This window comes from Melanerpes formicivorus, unplaced genomic scaffold (genome assembly GCF_026170545.1).
Source record: "Melanerpes formicivorus ecotype bairdi unplaced genomic scaffold, bMelFor1.0.p_v2 SCAF_1, whole genome shotgun sequence".
Lineage (NCBI taxonomy): Eukaryota > Metazoa > Chordata > Aves > Piciformes > Picidae > Melanerpes > Melanerpes formicivorus.
This window is the reverse complement of record NW_027142353.1, coordinates 27,075,712-27,096,743: the sequence shown is the minus strand read 5'-3', so window position 1 is coordinate 27,096,743 and position 21,032 is coordinate 27,075,712. Positions and strand designations below refer to the sequence as shown.

At 43.9% G+C, this 21,032-nt stretch overlaps 1 protein-coding gene across 5 annotated transcripts in view; it reads right to left on the bottom strand.

The window, feature by feature from the left end:
• The window catches only part of FHL2 (four and a half LIM domains 2), a 72,693-nt gene that overhangs the window by 3,144 nt on the left and 48,517 nt on the right, over positions 1 to 21,032 (bottom strand). For all 5 annotated transcript variants that reach the window (XM_068137769.1, XM_068137768.1, XM_068137771.1 and 2 more), the window contains 3 exons: positions 19,354 to 19,534; positions 3,200 to 3,374; positions 143 to 312 (listed from right to left, as the gene is read on the bottom strand). In XM_068137769.1, the coding sequence (XP_067993870.1) occupies positions 143 to 312; positions 3,200 to 3,374; positions 19,354 to 19,509 (501 nt within the window). In that variant the 5' untranslated portion in view covers positions 19,510 to 19,534. The remainder of the gene's footprint in view (positions 1 to 142; positions 313 to 3,199; positions 3,375 to 19,353; positions 19,535 to 21,032) is intronic.

The following is a 21,032-nucleotide window of genomic DNA, read 5'->3' as shown; positions in this document are numbered from 1 at the left end:
TAAAATTATACCATCTCTTAAAATAATTTGATTCTGCATCTTTTAACACACAGGGAAGTAAGATATTTTGCCTACTTGGGTATGAAATGGTGGGATGGACTTCAGTCCCTTAGGTTTTAGCTAAGTAAAATAAGATCAATACCTTCTTGCACTGGACGCACTGCATGGCAAACTGCTTTTCATAGCAGGGTACACAAAAGTTTTGATTGTCCTTAGGAATGAAACTCTTTGTCCCAATAGGCTGTTGGCAGCGGTAGCAGATGAAGCATGTCTCATGCCAGCTGTTGCCCTTGTATTCCATCTTCCGAGTACCTATAATGAGACCAGAGTATCAGCTGAACTTTTTCTGGCTAAGATGGATGCAATTTGTAGCTCACTTGCCTGACAGACTACTGTCAGTCAATAAATAGTGCAGCTAGGAGCTAGAGGCTACTTCATGTTCCTACCAGCTTTGCATGGTATTTGGTACCATTTTAGGCTTTCAGAGAACAAGTGATTCTCCTCCTCCTGTGAAAAACAGAAACATTTACTGCTAATAATGAGGGCTTAGGTCACCTTTTTGTGGTGTTATTAGAGTTAATAATTAATTATAATATACAAAATTCTGGGATATTGGCAAGACCAGTAAAAGTTACTCCTAGTGCTGAGCGAAGGTGTTAGTGCTGTTACTCATTAAAGTTTGACTTGGGTCATTCTAACTCCCTGTTGTTTCTTTTTCAGACCTGGCTAATTACTGGCAAGCTTCTTGTATCCCTTTCACAATAAAGTATAGTCACAGAGGATCATTTTGTGTCTGCTCTGTGTGCTTATTCTTGTGCTCGTTGAGGTCCACTATAAATTTTCAGTGGTTTTCAGCTTTGCAATACCTGTCCTAAATGTTTTATTGTCTCTTGAAACTGTTAGTAAGAAAGAAGCTTTCTCTCTGTCTTCAGTTGTATTTAAACCATAGTGAAAACATGAAAGTAAGAAAAATCCTTTTAAACAGTCCTTTACTGAAAAGCAGAGAAGTGGTATGGTAGTTAGGAGAATGTTCTTGTTTACAATGAAGGTTTAGGGCACAGGTAATGTACTTCAGAGATTCAGACCACTATAGACTTTGAGCCTTTCCAGGAAATTGGAGATGCTTTATTACATGGACAATTTTCATTGCACATTATACAATTTCCTGTGTACCAGTTTGAGTCAGAATATTTGATACTGCCCAGAAGGGACAACAAAACAAATGGTGCTCCTGCATTACTCTTGAAGCCTATAGCAACCTATGATGTCAGGTACTCAGAAGGCTGACAAGCTGGTCATGTTGGCTAATGATGACGAGCCATGCTAATTCCTTTGATGCCGATTTCCCCCACCCCCCTTACCGCAGGGTGCAGTTTTAGCATTTTTCCCTTCTCAAGCATTAATTCCTTATTGTTTACTAGTTGCATGTTTTTCAGTTTCATTAAATTCTGCCCAGAGGCATGCTTCAGGATTTATTTTTTTGTTTTGTTTTTTTAAGAACTGGCTTGCAGGAGTGTAGGAGGTGAACTGTTAGTTACCTTTCTGCCTGATGCTTACGTGCTTGAATGTTTTGGATCCATTTTATTAATGGACACTGTTTAAGAATTATGCCTTCTCTCTGCTGGTAACTTTCTATATCATACCAAGGAGTAAATCAATCAGTCCTTGAAGGAATGATATTCTGGAAAAAGCAGATGTGGACAATTTTTCTTTTTAATAGTCTAGAATTTTATTTTCATGTGTTTAGCCATTTGGGATTTGTGTTGTCACTGAAACTCAAGGCAGGGGGAGCCTTGTTTTTTAGCTGCTGGAAGTCAGAGTTCAGTTCGCAGAAGGACTAAAAGATCAAGATTTTAATTAGTTTATTATTTAATGGGCATATCATAATAATGCTTTATTAAATCTAAATTGTACACTTAGTGGAGCAAACCAAAGGGCAAATGTACCATTAGCAGCCTCCATAAAGGGTATCCAACCACTTGCTGGTTCTTTCAGAATGAATTGTACTTCAATTAGTGATCATAGTACTCTGGTGTAGCTCCTTTACTAATGTGGTGTGCTGTGTAAGTAGAAAATACATGCTGGGTATGTGAATGTGGTGACATCATGGCTATCTTGTCTAAGCAGCTGAGGATCAGTTGGTGGCTTTACATTTTCATCATCAAATTTCTTCTGTTTCAGGCTGTAAGAGAAGAAGGGATTCTCTGGGTCACTGAATCTAGACAGCTATAGACTTAGCAGTCTATAGCTGTCATAACAGTATAGAGACCCATTCAGTAAATAAGCACACTGGTCATGGGGATGAATTTGATGAACAATCTAAAATATATATACATATATGGAGTTCCATCTTTAAAACTAGCACTGGCTATTCTGAGGCACATCAGTTGTTTGTGCTGTATTGTTAAAAACCAGTGCACGTGGACTAATAGAAGGAGCTTCTCGCACACAGTCATGAATGAATGGGTAGGGCCATCTGCTTTTGAATATTCTGTTAATACATTCTTTTTCATTATCAAGCCCTCATTTTTACGCCTTAGGTACGTGTTAGGTCCAAGTTTAGTCCAAGATGGCCAATGTCAGAACCAGCCAAGAAAAAATGTTAGTAGAAAAAGAGTCAAGTAAGTGTTTATGAAGCATACACATGCATTCTTCAAACTGCTTTCTGCACCAATATTCCTTCCACTTTGAGCTCTCAAATCATCGTAGATTACTGTAGTATTGACATGAGCAGATGAGGCTTTAGCAATATGTTTCTATAACCTCATGGTTCATATTGAGAAAGAAAATAGCTCCTTCCTGTTTCTTCTTATCTTTTTGCTCAAGAAAGACCTTGTAGGCACTTTGGCCATTTTTTCATTTTTATGGCAGAAACTAAATTTAGAGTAATTACAATGAAAGCTAAATAGTGAAATAAGTAAGCTTTTAAATGCAAGCTAATTCTGGTCTTCAAGTGGTGGAAGCCAATCAAAGTGGTACAAAGTGGATGGATTGGACAGAGAAACCAATTTTAGTTGTCCAGGCATCAAAAGCCTTTTAATGAATACTTGAAATGACTTAGAATGCACCTTCAACTGTATTGTACTAAGTTCAGCAGGACTTAACAGAGATAGTCATGGAAAAGCATTTTTCATAAATGTTTGGTTTAGGTCTGATATTTAGCCTACTCTTACTTAATCCAAAAAGTGAGCATTCTAACCTGGCATAATAGTTTTCTTGCACTCATTGCATTTGGAAGAGTATTCATTGGAGTAGCAATCAGTACAAAGGAGATGTTCTTCTTTCACAGCAAAAGGTTTGTCCACCAATGAATTCTTGCACTGGAAGCAGTGGAAGCAGGTTTCATGCCAGTGACGGTCCTTGTAAGACAGATCCTGTAGAAATCCAAAACCACAGAGTAAGCAGAATGAATAATTTACACAACTGGAAGCTCAGAGAATGCAAACATCAAAATCTGAACCACAGCCAGGAGCAGAGCCTGATTTGCATGGCTCCAGCAAACAAAATGTTTTGATGAAAGTGAACTCATTTTGCTATAACCAAGAACAGCTCCTGACAACTATCAACCCTTTTAAAGTTCAAGGTAACCTTTATATTTTGATTGTGACAGAGGAACAAGTAATTTCATTGAGGTATTTCCTCTGAGAGTAAAGCCCTGGTTCCAACTCAGATTAAAACTTGTTAACGTTCTGTGTATAACAGACTTCCCCTGTTTGTCTTAGCTATTGCTAATTTCTAGGTCATTTCATAGCTGTTCACTCTTGGGCAGAAATCCTTTTTCCAATTACTTTCTGGCATTTTTTCAGTTCAGCATGTCTGCCCCAAGGGTGGAATTGGTTTGATCTCTGCTTCTTTTGTTGTTGTTTCTTTTCCCCACTGCTACTAATTTTTACTGACTCTTGTGCTTTGGTTTACCTATGCTTCAATTGTGGGTCAGACTGAAAGATAAGAGACCATGTTGTACCTGCAGCCAGTGATCCAGAACACAGCCCAAGGGAATATCATGGGCATCTAAGTATTCAAAATACTCTCTGCAGTGGTACTTTTATCAATTAAAGAAACCACCAATCCTTCTAAAAATTGTGGCCTAAAGAAATGGATTGCACCTTTTAAAATTTAAAGTGGCCTAATTATGTAAAGCTTGAACAGTGTCTTTGGACTTCAAACAAAATGGAACTTAGATGGTTACAAGAAAGGATGTTTACCCCTAAATACATAATATTGTGTTTGAGGTGGTAATGTGAAGAGCTGATATTGTGTGTTTGAGTATAAAAATTGAGCAGAAATAACTTCCATTGTAGGTCAAGATCCACTATGTATAAATTGCAAGCACTGAAGAAAAGGAGTGAATCTATGTAAGTAGAAGCAGCATGAAGTGTACAAGCATAGCCTAGCCTAAGGTGCTCCATGTCAGTCAGTACAGTCATAGGTAACTGCAAATGTGCAGTTGCCCAGAGCAAAGAAAAGATCCTGTAGATTTAGGTTAGCATAAAATAACCATGCATTGTGGCTGCAAGAGCATTGTTTTCATAAATAGCTAAAAGGAAGCACTGAAATAGTTTTGCCTGCCTCAGTTGATGTGTGACAGCTTGTTAAACTACAGTCACGTCAATTGGAATTTGACTGTGCAGTAAAGAGTTTCTGTTTGGACTTGCCTAAATGTCTTAAATCACTGAGTGATAATTGATACTTTTCATCTTGGAGGTTACACTCTGTGTATCTAAGCATCCTACTTTACATCTTTCAGACAGTTGTTTTTTCAGCTTGTTTGATTCTTTGTCATCTCAGCTAGCTCCTTTTGGAACAGCCCAAATTTCTGACTGTAAAATTTTAATCTTCTAATAGCGAAATGAAAGAAAACCCAGGTGTTTACAGCATTGGGTTTGGGTTGTGGGTTATTTGGGTTTTGTTTGTGTTCTTTTGTTTTGAGTTTTTTGTTTGGTTCGTTTTCTCTTTCAGTTGAATAGCCTAAATATGATCCCAGAGGAGAATAATATTTTCTGTGTAAAAGTGCAAGATACAGCAAACAGAGTTTTCCAAAATGTGAAATTTGCCTGCTAGAAAGTAGAATGACAACACCACTCACTGTTGTACTCTTATTTTTGCAACATTCTGCAAGCTATTTTTTAATCTCAAATTAATATGCTGTTAACTGCATTTGTTTTCACTTTGTTTTATCAATAAAATTAGACTCTTGAGAAGATGTGTTCTTTTTTAGAAGAGCAGTATTGAAGACAAGGATTAAGTTTTAATGGTGAAAGATTTAATCCTTCAGTCAGTGATGATAGCAGCTTGTATAGATGCTAACTGGCTAGGTGAAAGTAACAGGTATTACATCATGGCAGCTACAACCCAAAGTGCACAAGATACAGACTGACATGAATAGCTTCTGAACTTAAAGAGGTCCTATGAAGAGTAGCAGCAAGATTATGGGGAAAGCGACTTCAAGAGGATGAAGATGATGAAGAAGACGTTCAAGCAGTTAATGCGCCCCGACAGGAAATTAGGCATGTAAGAAAGGATTACATTAGAGGAGAGAATGAGGCAATTCTGACCTGGTTAGGCTGATGTTACGATACAGGAACTCCTGCTTTAGTAGTGGGGGACAAGTCAGCGTCTCAGCTTGGTACCCTCTCAAAAGATAGTGGAATAGATAGGCATCTAGGCAGGTGTCTTTGTAAGGTTTCTCTGTGGACACGCCTCTTATGGGCAGCTCTTATGAGGTACCCATCCAGAGATGACCCTCCATGGAACCCTAAGCCTTAGAACACCATGGATGAGGGAATTAAGCACTTGACAGAGTTTTCTGTGAGAGAAGTAATGTGTGGAGACCATGGTACTCTGAATCCTGATAAAATTCCTGTGGGAGCAAGCCTTGCCTAAAAGCTCATCAAACTGGCTCCTCCTAATTATGCTACCATTCTGGCAAGCAGAATTGTGGCAAGAATTATGGGGGAATGCCTCCTACTGTTGGCCATTTCACTGACCAAATGACACAGTTGGAGGATAGTCTCACATGTGTTTCTTTGGTTTCAGCTATTGAAACTCTGTCTGGTATTGCATGAAAGAGCTGAAGGAGGAACTTAAAACCTCCATATACAAATTGGCACAGGGAGACAATTCCTATTCTTCCAGATGCATACAAGTTCAGCTGTTAGAAATAGGTATCCTCTAAGGAGGTCATTCCAAAAGAGATCAAACCTAAACAGACAACACAGGCTCACACTGAGAGTATTTGGATAACTCTGCATGATCAGTTTGGTGAGAATATGAATAGATAGGATGTTAACCAACTTCTGATCTTTTCAGGAGATTAAGAGAACTGCAGAGTGGCAGAGCCCGAGGTAGCAATACCAGAAAGGTAGCTGTTACTTCCTCAGTTTCCCACAACAACTCTAATAGCTCCAAAGTGATTCCACCTCTGATACTAGACGCTGTGCTAACTGCACATGCAGATGTGTTCCACATAATTAGGGGTGCCCTGCCTCCTGTCGGGGGAGGAGAGTGATAATGGAGACAAGAGAATCTATTGGGATGAGTACATTCAGTGACCTGGCACTTCAAAATTTCAGAAGTACAGGGCCTTGGTTGACACAGGAGCTCAGTGCACCATAATGCCGTCAAATAAATTATCAGGGATCATTGCCTGTAACTATTCTGGGAGTCACTGGTGTGTGGCAATCATAGCAGTAAGTGGTGTGAGCAATCTGGCAATGTAAGCTTAGAGCTTGACATGGTGGTAGGCCATGCTTAGCATAAGTGCAGAAGTAGCTAGCAGTTTAGCAAAACAGTGCTGTGCCTGCAGCACTGTAACTAAACCAAGGTACTGGTAGCTATAAACACAGAGAGTTATCTTGGAATAACAGAACACACATCTATCAACAGCCTCGCGTGATACTAGTAGTTTAACCAATAATCTATAACAGTACAATGTGGGGTCACTTGTGGGGAACCAATGAAGCTATGCCAATGATGCTGCCCGAGTCTATATAAGCTGGAGAAGTTCCCTTAATAAACAAGCAATACTAGATCACATTGGTCGTTCATATTGATTCTGTTCTCAGTCATTGACACTGGTGGATCTCAAGAGTTGACTAAGATGTAAGTTGACATAAGTTTAACTGGTAAAGAGTGGAAGAAGCATACTGTTGTGGCAGGACCTGATGCACCTTGTATTTTGGGAATTGACTTTCTGAGAGAAGGGCATTTCAAAGACCCTAAGGGTTACAAATGTGCTTTTGGAATAGCAACTATAGAAACTGATGGAGTAAAATTGAAGCTGTCTATTAGACCTGAGCTTTCTGATGAATCTGCAGTTTTGGGACAACATAAAATTGAGGACATTAAATTGCCGGTTGCTTCTCAGACTGTGCATCACAGACAATACAGAACCAAACGGGACTCTGTTGCCCATTCAAAACCTGATTTGTCAGTTGGAGAGTCAGAAAGTCATCAGCAAAACTCATTCACCTTTCAACAGTCCAGTGTGGCCTGTGCAAAAGCAGAATGGAGACTGGTGTCTGACAGTCGAGTACCGAGCCCTGAATGAAGTAACTCCACCTGTGAGTCCAGCAGTACCAGACATGATGGAACTCCAGTATGAGCTGGAATCCAAAGAGGCCAAATGGTATGCTACCATAGACATGGCTAATGCTTTCTTCTCTATTCCCATAGCAGAGAAATGCAGGCCTCAGTTTGCCTTCACCTGGAGAGGATTTCAGTACACTTTTAACAGATTGCCAATGGGCTGGATCCACAGCTCAAGCATCTGTCATGCATTGATCAGTGATGCTCTGGAGAAAGGTGGTGCTCCAGAACACATCCAGTACATAGATGATATCATCGTCTGGGGTAAAACTGCTGAAGAATTTTTTGAGAAAGGTAATAAAATCATTGACATTCTCCTGAATGCATGTTTTGCCATCAAGTGAGACAAGGTGAAAGGACCTGCCAGAGAGATCCAGTTTCCGGAAGTGTGGTGGCAGGGTGGTCACCATCACATTCCAGTGGATGTGGTAAACAGAGTCTGTACCATGGCAAATCCCATGAACAAGCAAGAAACTCTATGTTTCTTTGGGATAGTGGGATTTTGGAGACTGCACATCCCTGGGTACAGTCAGATTGTGAAACCTCTGTATGTTGTGACTCGAAAGAGAAAGAGTTTCCACTGGGGACCTGAACAACAAGCAGCCTTTGACCAGAAAAAGCGAGAAGTAGTACAAGCAATGCGTCTGGGACCTGTTTGAGCTGGTCCAGACATAAAGAACATTTTGTACACAGCCGCAAGTGACAATGGTCCAGCCTGGTGCTTATGGCAAAGAGCTCCAGTTGAGACACATGGATATCCACTTAGTTTCTGGAGTTGAGGTTACAGAGGTTCAGAGGCAAATTATACTCCAACAGAGAAAGAGATTCTAGCTATGAAGGAGTAAAAGCTGCTTCTGAAGTGATTGGAACTGAATCACAGCTTATTCTAGCTCCTAGATTGCCAGTTTTGAATTGGATGTTCAAAGGTAAAGGTTCTAAACCACATCATGCCACAGATGCCACATGGTCCAAGTGGATGGCTCTGATAACACAGAGCTTGAATGAGAAATCTTGAAAGACCTGATCTGGTGGAGGTGATCACAAGTTGGCCTGAAGGCACTAGCTGTACTAAACCTCCAGAGGAGAGAGTAACTCGTGCTGAGGAAGCTCCTCCTTACAACGACCTTTCTGATGATGAAAAGAAATATGCTTTGTTCACAGACAGTTCCTGTCATCTTGTTGGAAACAAACGAAGGTGGAAGTCTGCAGTGTGGAATCCAACATGCTGAGTTGCAGAGGCGAAGGATGGAGAAGGAGAATCCAATCAATTTGCAGAGGTAAAAGCTGTCCAGCTAGCTCTTGATGTAGCTGAACATGAGAGATGGCCAAAGCTTTATCTCTACACTGACCCATGGATGGTAGCCAATGCTCTGTGGGGTTGGCTAAAGGACTGGAAAAAGAATGGTTGGCAGAGAAAAGGAAAGCCTGTTTGAGCAGCTGACCTGTGACAGGACATTGCTGATCTAATCGAGAGAATTCCAGTGAAGGTGAGACACACTGATGCTCACATTCCTAAGAGCAAAGCTAGTGAGGAACAACAACACAACCATCAGGCAGATTTAGCTGCAAGAGTTTCTCAAGTAGACATGGACTCTGATTTTGATCTTGACTGGAAAGACCGAGGTGAGATGTTCTTAGCTCAGTGGGCTCACGATGCATCAGGACATCAAGGCAGAGATGCAACCTACCAGTGGGCTCGTGACAGATCCATAGACATTTCCATGGATGCTATCACACAAGTCATCCATGACTGTGACATTTGTGCTGCTATTACGCAGGCAAAGAAAATTAAGCCCTTGTGGTGTGGTGACAGAGAAGAGGAGGCTCAGGGGTGACCTCATTGCTGTCTACAACTACCTGAAAGGTGGTTGTGGCCAGGAAGGGGTTGGTCTCTTCTCCCAGGCAACCAGCACCAGAACAAGGGGACACAGTCTCAAGCTGCTCCAGGGGAGGTTTAGACTCAAGGTGAGGAGGAAGTTCTTCACCGAGCGAGTCATTCGTCATTGAAACGGGTTGCCTAGGGAGGTGGTTGAGTCATCGACCCTGGAGGTGTTCAAGGGGAGATTGGACGTGGCACTTGGTGCCATGGTCTAGTCATGGGGTCTGTGTTGATAGGTTGGACTCGATGATCCTCGAGGTCCTTTCCAACCTAAGTGATACTGTGATACTGTGATACTGTATGGTGAAGCTTGGCAGATTGACTACATCACTTTACCACGTTCTCGTTCTGGCAAGCTGTATGTGCTTACTATGGTAGAGGCAAACACTGGATGGTTGGAAACTGGACTCCTGGTAGGGGGGAGCTGGCAGGATTGTGCTCACGCGAGCCTGCACGGGAACGGGAGCCTGACGTCAGCTGTGGCAGTTTTAAACCCCGCCCGGGCTGCGCACGCGGCGCCATTTTGGTTCGCTAGCCGATCGGCTGCTTGCAACATTTTTATTTTTTTTTTATTTTTTTTCACTAGAAAAAAATAAATCACACCATGGTTGTCACTCGGATGAAGGGTAGAAAAGCAGCATCTACCCAGACAGAGTTGTTTCACCAGCATGCTGGAGTCCAGGCTGCCAGCTGCAGAGAGTGCTTCAGCCTGGCACTTGGAATAGAAGGGGAGGGAGAGGACACCTGTGTCCGGTGTGAGCAGGTGAATTTTCTCCTCAGCACGGTGGCAGAGCTGAAGGATGAAGTGGCCGAGCTGAAGGAGGAGGTAGCTAGGCTAAGGACAATAAGGGAAAGTGAAAGGGAGTTAGATTTGTGGGAGAAGACTCTGCAGATCTCCCCTGCTGAGGGAAGGGTCCCTGGAAACAGAGAGGGATGGATACAGTTCCCTGCCAGGGGTGGCAAGAGAAATCCACCTGGACCCTCTCCTCCTCCTCCGCTGCCCTTGCATTATAAGTATGAGGCCCTGCAGGCTGAGGGCAGTGGGGATGAGAGGGCTGAGGCTGAGGAGCAGCCATCCAGAGGGGAGCCTAAGGCCAAGCGGTCCCCACCAGCTATAACAACCAGCTCCGAGGGGGAACCTAAGGCCAAGTGGTCCCCACCAGCTATAATGACCAGCTCCACAAAGAAAAGGAGAAGGGTTATAGTTGTTGGGGACTCTCTCCTGGGGGGTACTGAGGGACCCATATGTCGTCCCGACCCATCCCACAGGGAGGTCTGCTCCCTACCAGGGGCAGGGGTTAGGGACATTGCAAAGAGACTCCCTAAATTAATCCAGCCCACTGACTATTACCCTCTGCTGGTGATACAGGCTGGGAGTGGTGAGATTGACAAGAAGGGCACCAGGGCGATTAAGAAGGAGTTCAGGGCCCTTGGACAATTGATTGATGGGGCAGGAGCTCAAGTGGTGTTCTGCTCAGTTCCCTCAGTGGCAGGGGTGTACACTGAAAGGAATGGGAGAACCCATACCATCAACAATTGGCTCAGGGGGTGGTGCCAGCGGCAGAACTTTGGTTTCTTTGATCATGGGACAACTTTCACTGCACCTGACCTGCTGGGTCATTTATCTAGAAGGGGTAAGAGAGTCCTAGCACTGGAGTTGGCAGGGCTCATTAGGAGGGCTTTAAACTAGGTCTGAAGGGGGTGGGGAGGATATCGGTCCCTCTGCAGAGGAAAGAGTAGGCTACAAGGTAGGGTCAATTGAGAAGTCAGGAACCCAACTGCGATGCATGTACACCAATGCACGTAGCCTGGGCAACAAGCAAGAGGAGTTGGAGGTCCTGATCCATCAGGGCGACTATGATGTAGTCACCATCTCAGAAACTTGGTGGGACAACACCCACGATTGGAGTGCTACACTGGGGGGTTACAGGCTCTTTAGGAGAGACAGGCGAGGGAAAAGAGGAGGAGGGGTGGCTCTGTATATTAGGGAGTAACTCTGCTACAGAACTCGAGGTGGAAGATGAGAGAATTGAGAGCCTGTGGGTTAAAATCAGAGGGCAGCCTAACAAATCTGACATCCTGGTTGGAATTTGTTACAGACCACCCAACCAAGATGAGGAGGCTGATGAATTGTTCTACAAGCAGCTGGAGGCTGTCTCAAGATCATCAGATCTTGTCCTTGTCGGCAACTTCAACCTGCCAGATATCTGCTGGGAACTTAATTCAGCAGAGAGGAGGCAGTCCAGAAGATTCCTGGAGCAAATGGAGGACTGCTTCCTGACACAGCTGTTAAGTGAGCCTACCAGGGGACAGGCTCTGCTTGACCTGCTGTTCTCCAATAGGGAAGGGCTGGTGGGAGACGTGATCATGGGAGGCTGCCTAGGGTGTAGTGACCATGAGATAGTGAAGTTTTATATACAGGGAGATAGGGAGGAGCACCAACAGAACCTTCACCTTGGACTTCCAAAGGGCGAACTTCAGCCTGTTTAAGAAACTTATTTGTAAAGTCCCCTGGGTACCAGCCCTCATGAACCAAGGGGTCCAGGATGGTTGGAGCTACTTCAAACAGGAGCTCTTGAAGGCACAGGAACTGGCAGTTCCCACGTGCCGAAAGACAAGCCAGTGGGGAAGGGGACCGGCCTGGATGAGCAAGCAGCTCCTGGAGGATTTAAGGGAAAAAAAGAGGCTGTGTCACCTTTGGAAGGAGGGGAAGGCTTCTCGAGGTATGTTCAAGGAAGTTGTTAGATTATGTAGGAATAAAATTAGGGAGGCAAAGACCCAGTTGGAACTGAAGCTGGCCACCACAGTCAAAGACAATAAAAAGCATTTTTATAAATATATTAACAATAAGAAGAAGGGCAGGAAGAACCTGAACTCCTGATTGGACCTGGAGGGGAACACGGTGACTGAAGACGAGGAAAAGGCTGAGGTCCTGAACGCTGCCTTTGCCTCAATTTTTAACAGCAAGGCAGAAGGAGTTCAGGAGGAGTGGTCTCCTGAGCTGGGTGATGGGGTCGGGGAGCAGTGTAGTGCCCCGGTAATCCAAGAGGAATTAGTTCGGGACCTGCTGAGCCACTTGGACACTCACAAGTCCATAGAACTGGATGGGATCCATCCTAGGGTGCAGAGAGAGCTGGCAGATGAGCTGGCCAAGCCACTTTCCATCATTTTCCTCCAGCCCTGGCTCACCGGTGAGGTCCCAGATGACTGGAAACTGGCCAATGTGGTCCCCATTCACAAGAAGGGTTGGATGGAGGAACCTGGAAACTCCAGGCCAGTCAGCCTGACCTCAGTGCCAGGGAAAGTGATGGAGCAGATTATCCTGGTGGCAATAACTGCGCACCTGAAGGATGGCCAAAGGCTCAGGTCCAGCCAACATGGATTTAGGAAGGGCAGATCCTGCCTCTCCAACCTGACCTCCTTCTATGATCAGGTGACCCATCTGGTGGACGGGGGGAGGCCTGTGGGTGTGGTCTACCTGGACTTCAGCAAGGCCTTTGACACCGTCCCCCACAGCAAACTCCTGGCCAAGCTGTCAGCTTGTGGCTTGGACCACTACAGTCTGTGCTGGGTTAGGAACTGGCTGGAGGGCCGAGCCCAGAGAGTGGTGGTGAATGGTGCCACATCCAGCTGGCGGCCAGTCACCAGTGGCGTCCCCCAGGGATCAGTGCTGGGCCCCATCCTCTTTAACATCATTGATGATCTGGATGAGGGGGTCGAGTCAGTCATCAGCAAGTTTGCAGATGACACCAAGTTGGGAGCAGATATTAGTCAGTTAGAGGGTAGAAAGGCTCTACAGAGGGACCTTGACAGACTGGACAGATGGGCAGAGTCCAATGGGATGGCATTTAACAAGTCCAAGTGCTGGGTGCTGCACTTTGGCCACGGCAACCCCATGCAGAGCTACAGCCTGGGGTCAGAGTGGCTGGAGAGCTGCCAAACAGAGAGGGACCTGGGTGTGCTGATCGACAGCCACCTGAATATGAGCCAGCAGTGTGCCCAGGTGGCCAAGAGGGCCAATGGCATCCTATCCGGTATTAGGAATAGTGTGGCCAGCAGGAGCAGGGAGGTCATAGTGCCCCTGTACTCTGCTTTGGTTAGGCCGCACCTTGAGTCCTGTGTCCAGTTCTGGGCCCCTCAGTTTAAGAAGGACATCGAAACACTTGAACGTGTCCAGAGAAGGGCAACAAGGCTGGGGAGAGGGCTTAAGCACAAGTCCTATGAGGAGAGGCTGAGGGAGCTGGGATTGTTTAGCCTGGAGAAGAGGAGGCTCAGGGGAGACCTCATTGCCCTCTACAACTACCTGAAAGGTGGCTGTAGCCGGGAGGGGGTTGGTCTCTTCTTCCAGGCAACCAGCACCAGAAGAAGGGGACACAGTCTCAAGCTGCACCAGGGGAGGTTTAGACTCGAGGTGAGGAGAAAGTTCTTCACCGAGAGAGTCGTTCATCATTGGAATGGTCTGCCCAGGGAGGTGGTGGAGTCACCATCCCTGGAGGCATTCAAGAGGATTTTGGACGTGGCACTTGGTGCCATGGTCTAGTCATGGGGTCTGTGTTGATAGGTTGGACTCGATGATCCTCGAGGTCTCTTCCAACCTTAGTTATACTGTGATACTGTGATATTGTAAACTTATCCAGTTCCACATGCAACTGCACACAACACCATTCTTGGTTTGGAGAGACAAATCCTGTGGGGACATGGAACTCCAGAGAGAATTGAGTCAGACAACAGAACTGATTTAAAAAACAATCTCATGAAGAACTGGGCCAAAGAGCATGGTGTGGTGGTTTAGGCTGGGTGCCGGCCCGGATGCCACTGCACAGGCCACACCTGGGAGGTTCCAAAAGGGGGCCCAGCCCAGTGGGTGGTCACAAGAAGCCAGGTATTTCACTCATAATGCCCTGCTCCCCTATAAAAATCAAGTGTGGGGTCCGCTCGCTCTCTTTCCTCCCTCTCTGCTGCCTAGGTAAAATGGCGTGAGCTGCCTCCCTTGGGCCTGCCCAGGCCCAAGGCTGGGTTGAGGGGGGGGGAAGAAAGAGCCCTGGTGGGGGGGTTGGGTGTACCCCCAGGTGGGGATGGGATGTTCTTGGGTATGTTTTGGGATATCTCTCTCTCTTTGTCATGGTGCTTGTGGTTTTCTGTAAAACTTTCATTGTTCTTTCCCATTTAAACTTTCTACCATTTTTTGCAATCCGTTTTTGTCTGAGTCTTTCTTTTGTCTGTGGTGGGAGAAATGGTCTCACAACCCACTACACGCGGCATTGAGTGGATATTCCACATCTCCTACTATGCACCAGCTGCAGAGAAGATTGAACAGTAAAATGGTTTGCTGAAGACCACTCTCAAAGCCATGGGGGGTGGATCTTTGAAAAACTGGAAGAAACATCTAGCACAAGCAACCTGGCTGGTAAATAGTAGAGGTTCAGTGAATTGAGCTGGACCTGCACACTCAGATCTGCTACAAAAGGTAGAAGGTGATAGAGTTCCTGTTGTTAGAGAGAGGAATCTGTTGGGCAAAACTGTTTGGGTATTTTTTCCTTCAGGAGAGACTAAACCTGTCTGAGAGGTGGTTTCTGCTGAAGGTCCTGGTCGCACTTATTGGGTGATGCAAGAGAATGGTGAAATCCAGTGTATTCCACAAAGAAATCTTGCTGAGAGAGTTCAAATTCAGAGGCTTGTACAGATACAACATCGCACCCAAAAGAAGAATCCATGAGGAATCTACGGTGCACAAACCCTGAGAACCCCGAGTCACCTGAGAGTCCCTGTTCCTTTTCTTTGCTTCATCTGCAAAGAGACAAACTGTTTTCTGTTATCTTGTTTCCTGGTTTTTGGACTTCTGAATCATCTACATCTGAGATAGCCAGAATGGACAATGAACTTTATTTACTCATTATTGTAGATATTGTTTTAAATTGGGTGGATAGTATTGTTAATTATTTAATTATTATGTTCCCCAAAAACACTTTATCAAGGTAACTGTTTTCAACATTCAAGATCATGTCTTATAGCTTCTCCATGGTTCTGTGTAGTTTTGATCCAGCATGGTTTATTTGGCCTCTTTAAAAAACTAGAAAAGTTATGTTTTTGTTGTTTGGGGTTTTGGTTGGTTGGTTGGTTGGTTGGTTGGTTTTAAACTAGAAGAGCCCTAAAACTGGAGTTACCAGGTAGCTGGCTTAAGCACAGACTCGTTGTATCCTGCAGCTATATTGTCTTCTACTCTGGCTTTCTAAGTGGAAGTAAACTTAAGCCATTATGTATTAGCTTTTCTCCAGAACTGTCTTTCAACAAAGGCCCAATAGGAAGGAGGAGTTTAGAAAGCTTATTACTAGAAGGGTAACCATATAGGTTTGTTCATGGGTGAGGACTACATCAAACTTTTTTGCTTGCTGCAACGCCCTTTTCAGAAGGTTGAGAAGGGTAAATGGGGTATGCCAACAAATTGCCGTACAGATTTTAGCCATGCACAACCTGCACCATAACACTGAAGTACATCAGACTTGCACATGTATATCAAAAGCACTTTTAGAAAAGCTAAAAACAAGCAATATTGTGTTGAATCCGACCCCTTAGCGATATGAGGAAAGATGAAGGTATCTGTCTCTTTTACTATCCCACTTCACAACTGGTCTGATATTCAGTAATGCACTGAAAAAGCGTTACAACTCAGGACAGGGTTTAAACATAAAAAATTAGAAAAACAACTATTTCTGCCCTTTCCTGATCCACATTACTAGAGGCTTTATTTTTTGTTTAGTTTATATGTAAGTGGCCTTTTTGATTAATTTTTGGCCCGCATGCTGACACAGTGGCTTTATCTCACATTCCACTTTTAATTTTATCCTTACATTTTGCAGAACAAGTTTTGACCCCCTCCTACTTGCCAAGGCCAACTTGCAGACTGCATTAAACAACACTGGATTACTGCAGGTATTTCCTGTGTTTGTGGAGGTTTCAGTGCCACAGGGCCTGCGAGGAAACTTAAGCTAAAATCAACCAAAATTCATGCTTCGGCAGTTTTCAATTGAGAACCTAATGGATGGATTTCCAGAAAGAAGTGTGAAACTGTAGGTGTGGTGAGGGCTCACAAGGAACATAGGCAATGAAATGCCAATTCTTTTTAGATAGAGTAAATTTCCACTAGAATCTGTTGGCATATGGATAATGTGTAATAACTGCGAGAGAAATGGCATTGTGCTCTTCTACTACCTACCAGTGCCTCCTACCACTCAGTATATGAAGCTTTCAATCTGCCTCTGAAAGCTTCATAAACATCAGCTAGAATTGTTTACAGCTAATGAAATGTCTTAAGTCCAAAGGTGTTATTCAGGCATTAAGGGGTTTTCTGGTGAGGGAAAAGACTATGTTTAAAATAAAGAACAAATTACTAAGTTACATTCATGATAACCCATAAATCACCACAGGAAGATAGCAAAGCAAATTCTGATTTGAATTCAGAGAAAACTTCTCTTCAGGATAGTTGTCTTGTGGGCTCTGCGCCACAACTAATGCACAAGGTGAAAATCTGGCATCAGTTTTATCCTCTGAGAGCCCAGTGCTGTCAAAGTTGGACTATTCCCAGTCTCTTAGCAGTCTTAAATTAAACTCAGGTGAGCTGATACTATGCATTGGTGCTGATACACTGCAGTAGTGTCAGAGATGAAGAACTGGCCCTCGTCTTGTCTACCTGTTTTACTTTGCTGTAACCCTTTCAGAGATACGAGGGATGCTTTCATTTGGGAGGGTGAGTAGGAGAGAAACTGAAGGATCTCAGCTGCAGCTGGGTTCTTAGTTAATCTTAGTGTAGAAAACCAGTGGTGGACAAGAAGGGACTTGCAAAGGAAGATCTGAGGTGAGAGTTATAAAGAACTTTTCATGTTGTAATGTGGATGTAAGTATGGGTGACCCTGCCACATGCAGAGCTGTGGATGTGACCCAAGATTGTCACTCCATTAGGTTTTAGATCCTAATTTTACAGCTGTATAAAAAAGCTAAGTGAGAACATGCAAATAAATATGGAGTCTATTTTCAACATGCATTGAACATGCTGGTTTTATTCCCATTTTGTCTTCTTTGCTCAGAGGAAAATGCAATATATAACAATGTATATTAAAATGTATATGTTTATATACATATATATATATACACACACAGAGCTTAACAAGGAGCAGAAGCATGATTTTTTTGTGGCTTTGTGTTTTGTGACCGAATTATACTCAGTCATACAGTACACAAGCTCCAACTGAAACTCAACATGTGGCTGAGGCACTTTGTATAGGCTATTTCAAATGTATTCTCTGTCACTGGAAAAACCTACTCCCATTTTCCTCAGTGAGAACGTGAGTAGAGTCTCTGTCCACTCAACCACATATTTTTTTCCAAAAAACCTGTAGGAATTCAAGTTTGCCATTTTCATCTATCTGTCAGAATTTGATTGAAATTGGTCAACACGCTCAAAAGCTACAGCATAAAGCATGAACAGGCACCAATGATAGTTGCAGAAACAAAAAAGGACACATTTGTTTCTGATACACTTTATAGCTTTTTTAGAAATCTTTATTTACTGCCCTACTGCCCTGTAGTTGTGTTTTCTGCATATAATTCTGGTACTTTGTGTTATAAAATATTCTTTTATTGCAGAGAGTTAGGGCTCTTTTTTTCTACCTACTGTTAGAGTGTGTCTTGCTTAAAAGTACAGAAGGGCAGTATATCGGATAACACCCACACTCCCTGAATCCATAAATCTGGGTTGAAAAGTTCAGCCTGATTAATTCCTGAATACTTTGTCCGAGATTTGTGGAAGCCTGTCCAAGTTTTTAAATTCTTGAATATCAACACATGGAAATATATTCTCAGGGGATTAGAAAGAGACCTTAAAACAAAAGCACATTCTGGAATGGGGCAGAAATATTTGGGGTTTTTTTCAGGTCAGGCCAGCTGTATCTCTTCTCTGATCTGAATATTTATGAGTTGTAGGAGTTTTATACCCTGTTACACGTTATTGCCGAGAGGGTGAAGCATTCTCACCTTTTAAAGACTTCTCCAAGGGGCTTTCCTACTGATTTGCCAATAGAGAAGAACAGAACAATTTAGAAGATATGAGACATTGATTTTTACCAATCTGACTAGTGATAGAGTGGTAGTGTCAGTAATAGGGACTAATTGGTACTTCTTGAGGTCAGGAATCCCATGGCCATGCAAGGCAAATTGCTGTGCAAACTCACTGCGTCAGTGAAACTCTTGGCCAACTTTGAACGGCTCAATTATGTGCAAAGAGAGTGAGTATTGCAAACATTTCACTGGATGGCTCAGATATCGCCTGTGTTCATTCAGTCACAGTAAAACTGTCCTGAACTCCAGTTTTGGTTAATTACAAAGAAATTCAGGTGGTCACACCTTATTTGTACCAGAGAAGCGTGTGCACAGTAGTGCATAGCTCAAGCAAGCAAGGTCTCTGCTCTGTCCTTTACACTCTTTAGTTAGACTCCACTGTCATCATTCTATACTTAAAAGGCTAATTATACTGCATTCCAATGGATTTATTACTTGGGTCAACATTAGCTGGATTTTTGTGGTCCAGGAGTTGGCACCTGTTCCTAAGGATGCTTTGTCGTCTTGATGATAACTGAGTTGTGGTGACTGCACAGCCAGAAGCAGCTTAGCTCACTCTGGCCCAAAGGTAGGCAAAATCAGCTTCTGTCAGCATTCCAGACCCCAGATGGCCCCAAGGACAGCAGAGGCAGATACAGGGGTTCAGAAAGTGTGCTTTTCCACCAGAAGAAACCACAGCTCTTACACAGGATCCTTCCTGATAGCACCATGCCTAAAAGCTGTATATCCTGGCTACTCTGTCAAGATTTCTGTAACAAGACACATAGCTGGCATACCTTGCAGTCAGCACCAATAGGTTTTTTGCATTCATCACAGGTGTTGGAATAAAGGTCTTCGTAGCATTTCACGCAGTAGGGGCTGTCCTCCTTCAGGATATACTTCTTACCAAAGAGTGACTCTTTGCAGTGGTGGCAGTCAAAGCGTTCGGTCATGTTGGTGTCTGGGAGTCCAGCTATCCTGTCATGAAGACAGAAATAAGCATGTCAGACTGAGCTACACTTAGCTCAACCCACCCCAAAAGGTCTATTAGTTCTGGTTTATCACATCATACCTCCATTTTAATTCAACTTTCAGTCAGATAAATCAACACAATAAGAAGAAAATGAGCTATAAATTTTGCAATGCTGGGTAGTGACAGTGGCCTAGCTATTTTAGCCATTCATTGACCTCTTTTTGACCAGAGCTAGTGGTAAAGACAAGAGAGAAGAGTCGATTCTGAGTTTGAAGAATCAACATAGGATTTGTGAATTAGATTTGACCAATATGTCCAAAACAAGAAAGTCTCTTGGTAGGTGATGGAGAGAGACAAGTATTTGAAGAGGATGAGCCAGGTAATCTTCAGAAGGAGCCGAGTCTCCTCCTTGAAGAGGGATAAAGGTTTGCATTGCTGGTAGACTTTAGTCATGCACCAGATATCACTGTTATGTGCTCCTGCTCCTTTATTCTCTACGTTCTTAGTGAGCCAATGTCTGGCAATCACTGCCCTGCAAGGGAAAACCAGCCCTCCATCTCTACTTGTTCATGGGACTATGGGCACTGTTAACACCAGGAGATGTGGGGTTGGTGATTGTATATCTGATTGATCTTTGACGCGCTGAATGAGTTGTCCAACAGCTGTGGAGCACTGGGACACAAGTGAGAGTTAGCTACCCTGATGCAGCCAAATGTCAAACAATGATTACAGACATAGAGAAGCAAATAGGAGGAACTGCAAATGGATGCATCAATTTGTCTCAATTAGGGCCAACTGCTGCTTGCTCCTCAGCTCTTGTTATGTCTTCAGCATTTTCTGGATGCACACACAAGCAGTTATGACACGTGCCTTTGATTACTTGCATAGATGTTCTTTATTTACTGGGACAATTTATTGGGGTTTATTGGAGTCATCAGCTTCTTTCTTAACCTGAGGCTGGCTGTTATGTGTTGTGCCTGAATTCTGGAGATTACAGCTGGAGTAGGGCACAGCTCTCTGCTTAGGATGGGAATGGTGCCACATCCAGCTGGCAGCCAGTCACTAGTGGTGTACCCCAGGGATCAGTGCTGGGCCCATGCTCTTTAATATCTTCATTGATGATCTGGATGAGGGGGTTGAGTCAGTCATCAGTAAATTTGCAGGTGACACCAAGTTAGGAGCAGATGTTAGTCAGTTAGAGGGTAGGAGAGCTCTGCAGAGGGACCTTGACAAGCTGGTCAGATGGGCAGAGTCCAACGGCATGAAAATTAATACATGAAAGTGCCTGGTTCTGCACATTGGCCACAACAACCTCATGCAGTGCTACAGGCTGGGGTCAGAGTGGCTGGAGAACAGCCAGGCAGAAAGGGACCTGGGGGTTCTAGTTGATAGTAGGGTGAACATGAGTCATCAGTGTGCCCGGGTGGCCAAGAAGGCAAATGGCATCCCAGCCTGGATTATAAATGGGGTCGCCAGCAGGAGCAGGGAAGTCATTGTGCCACT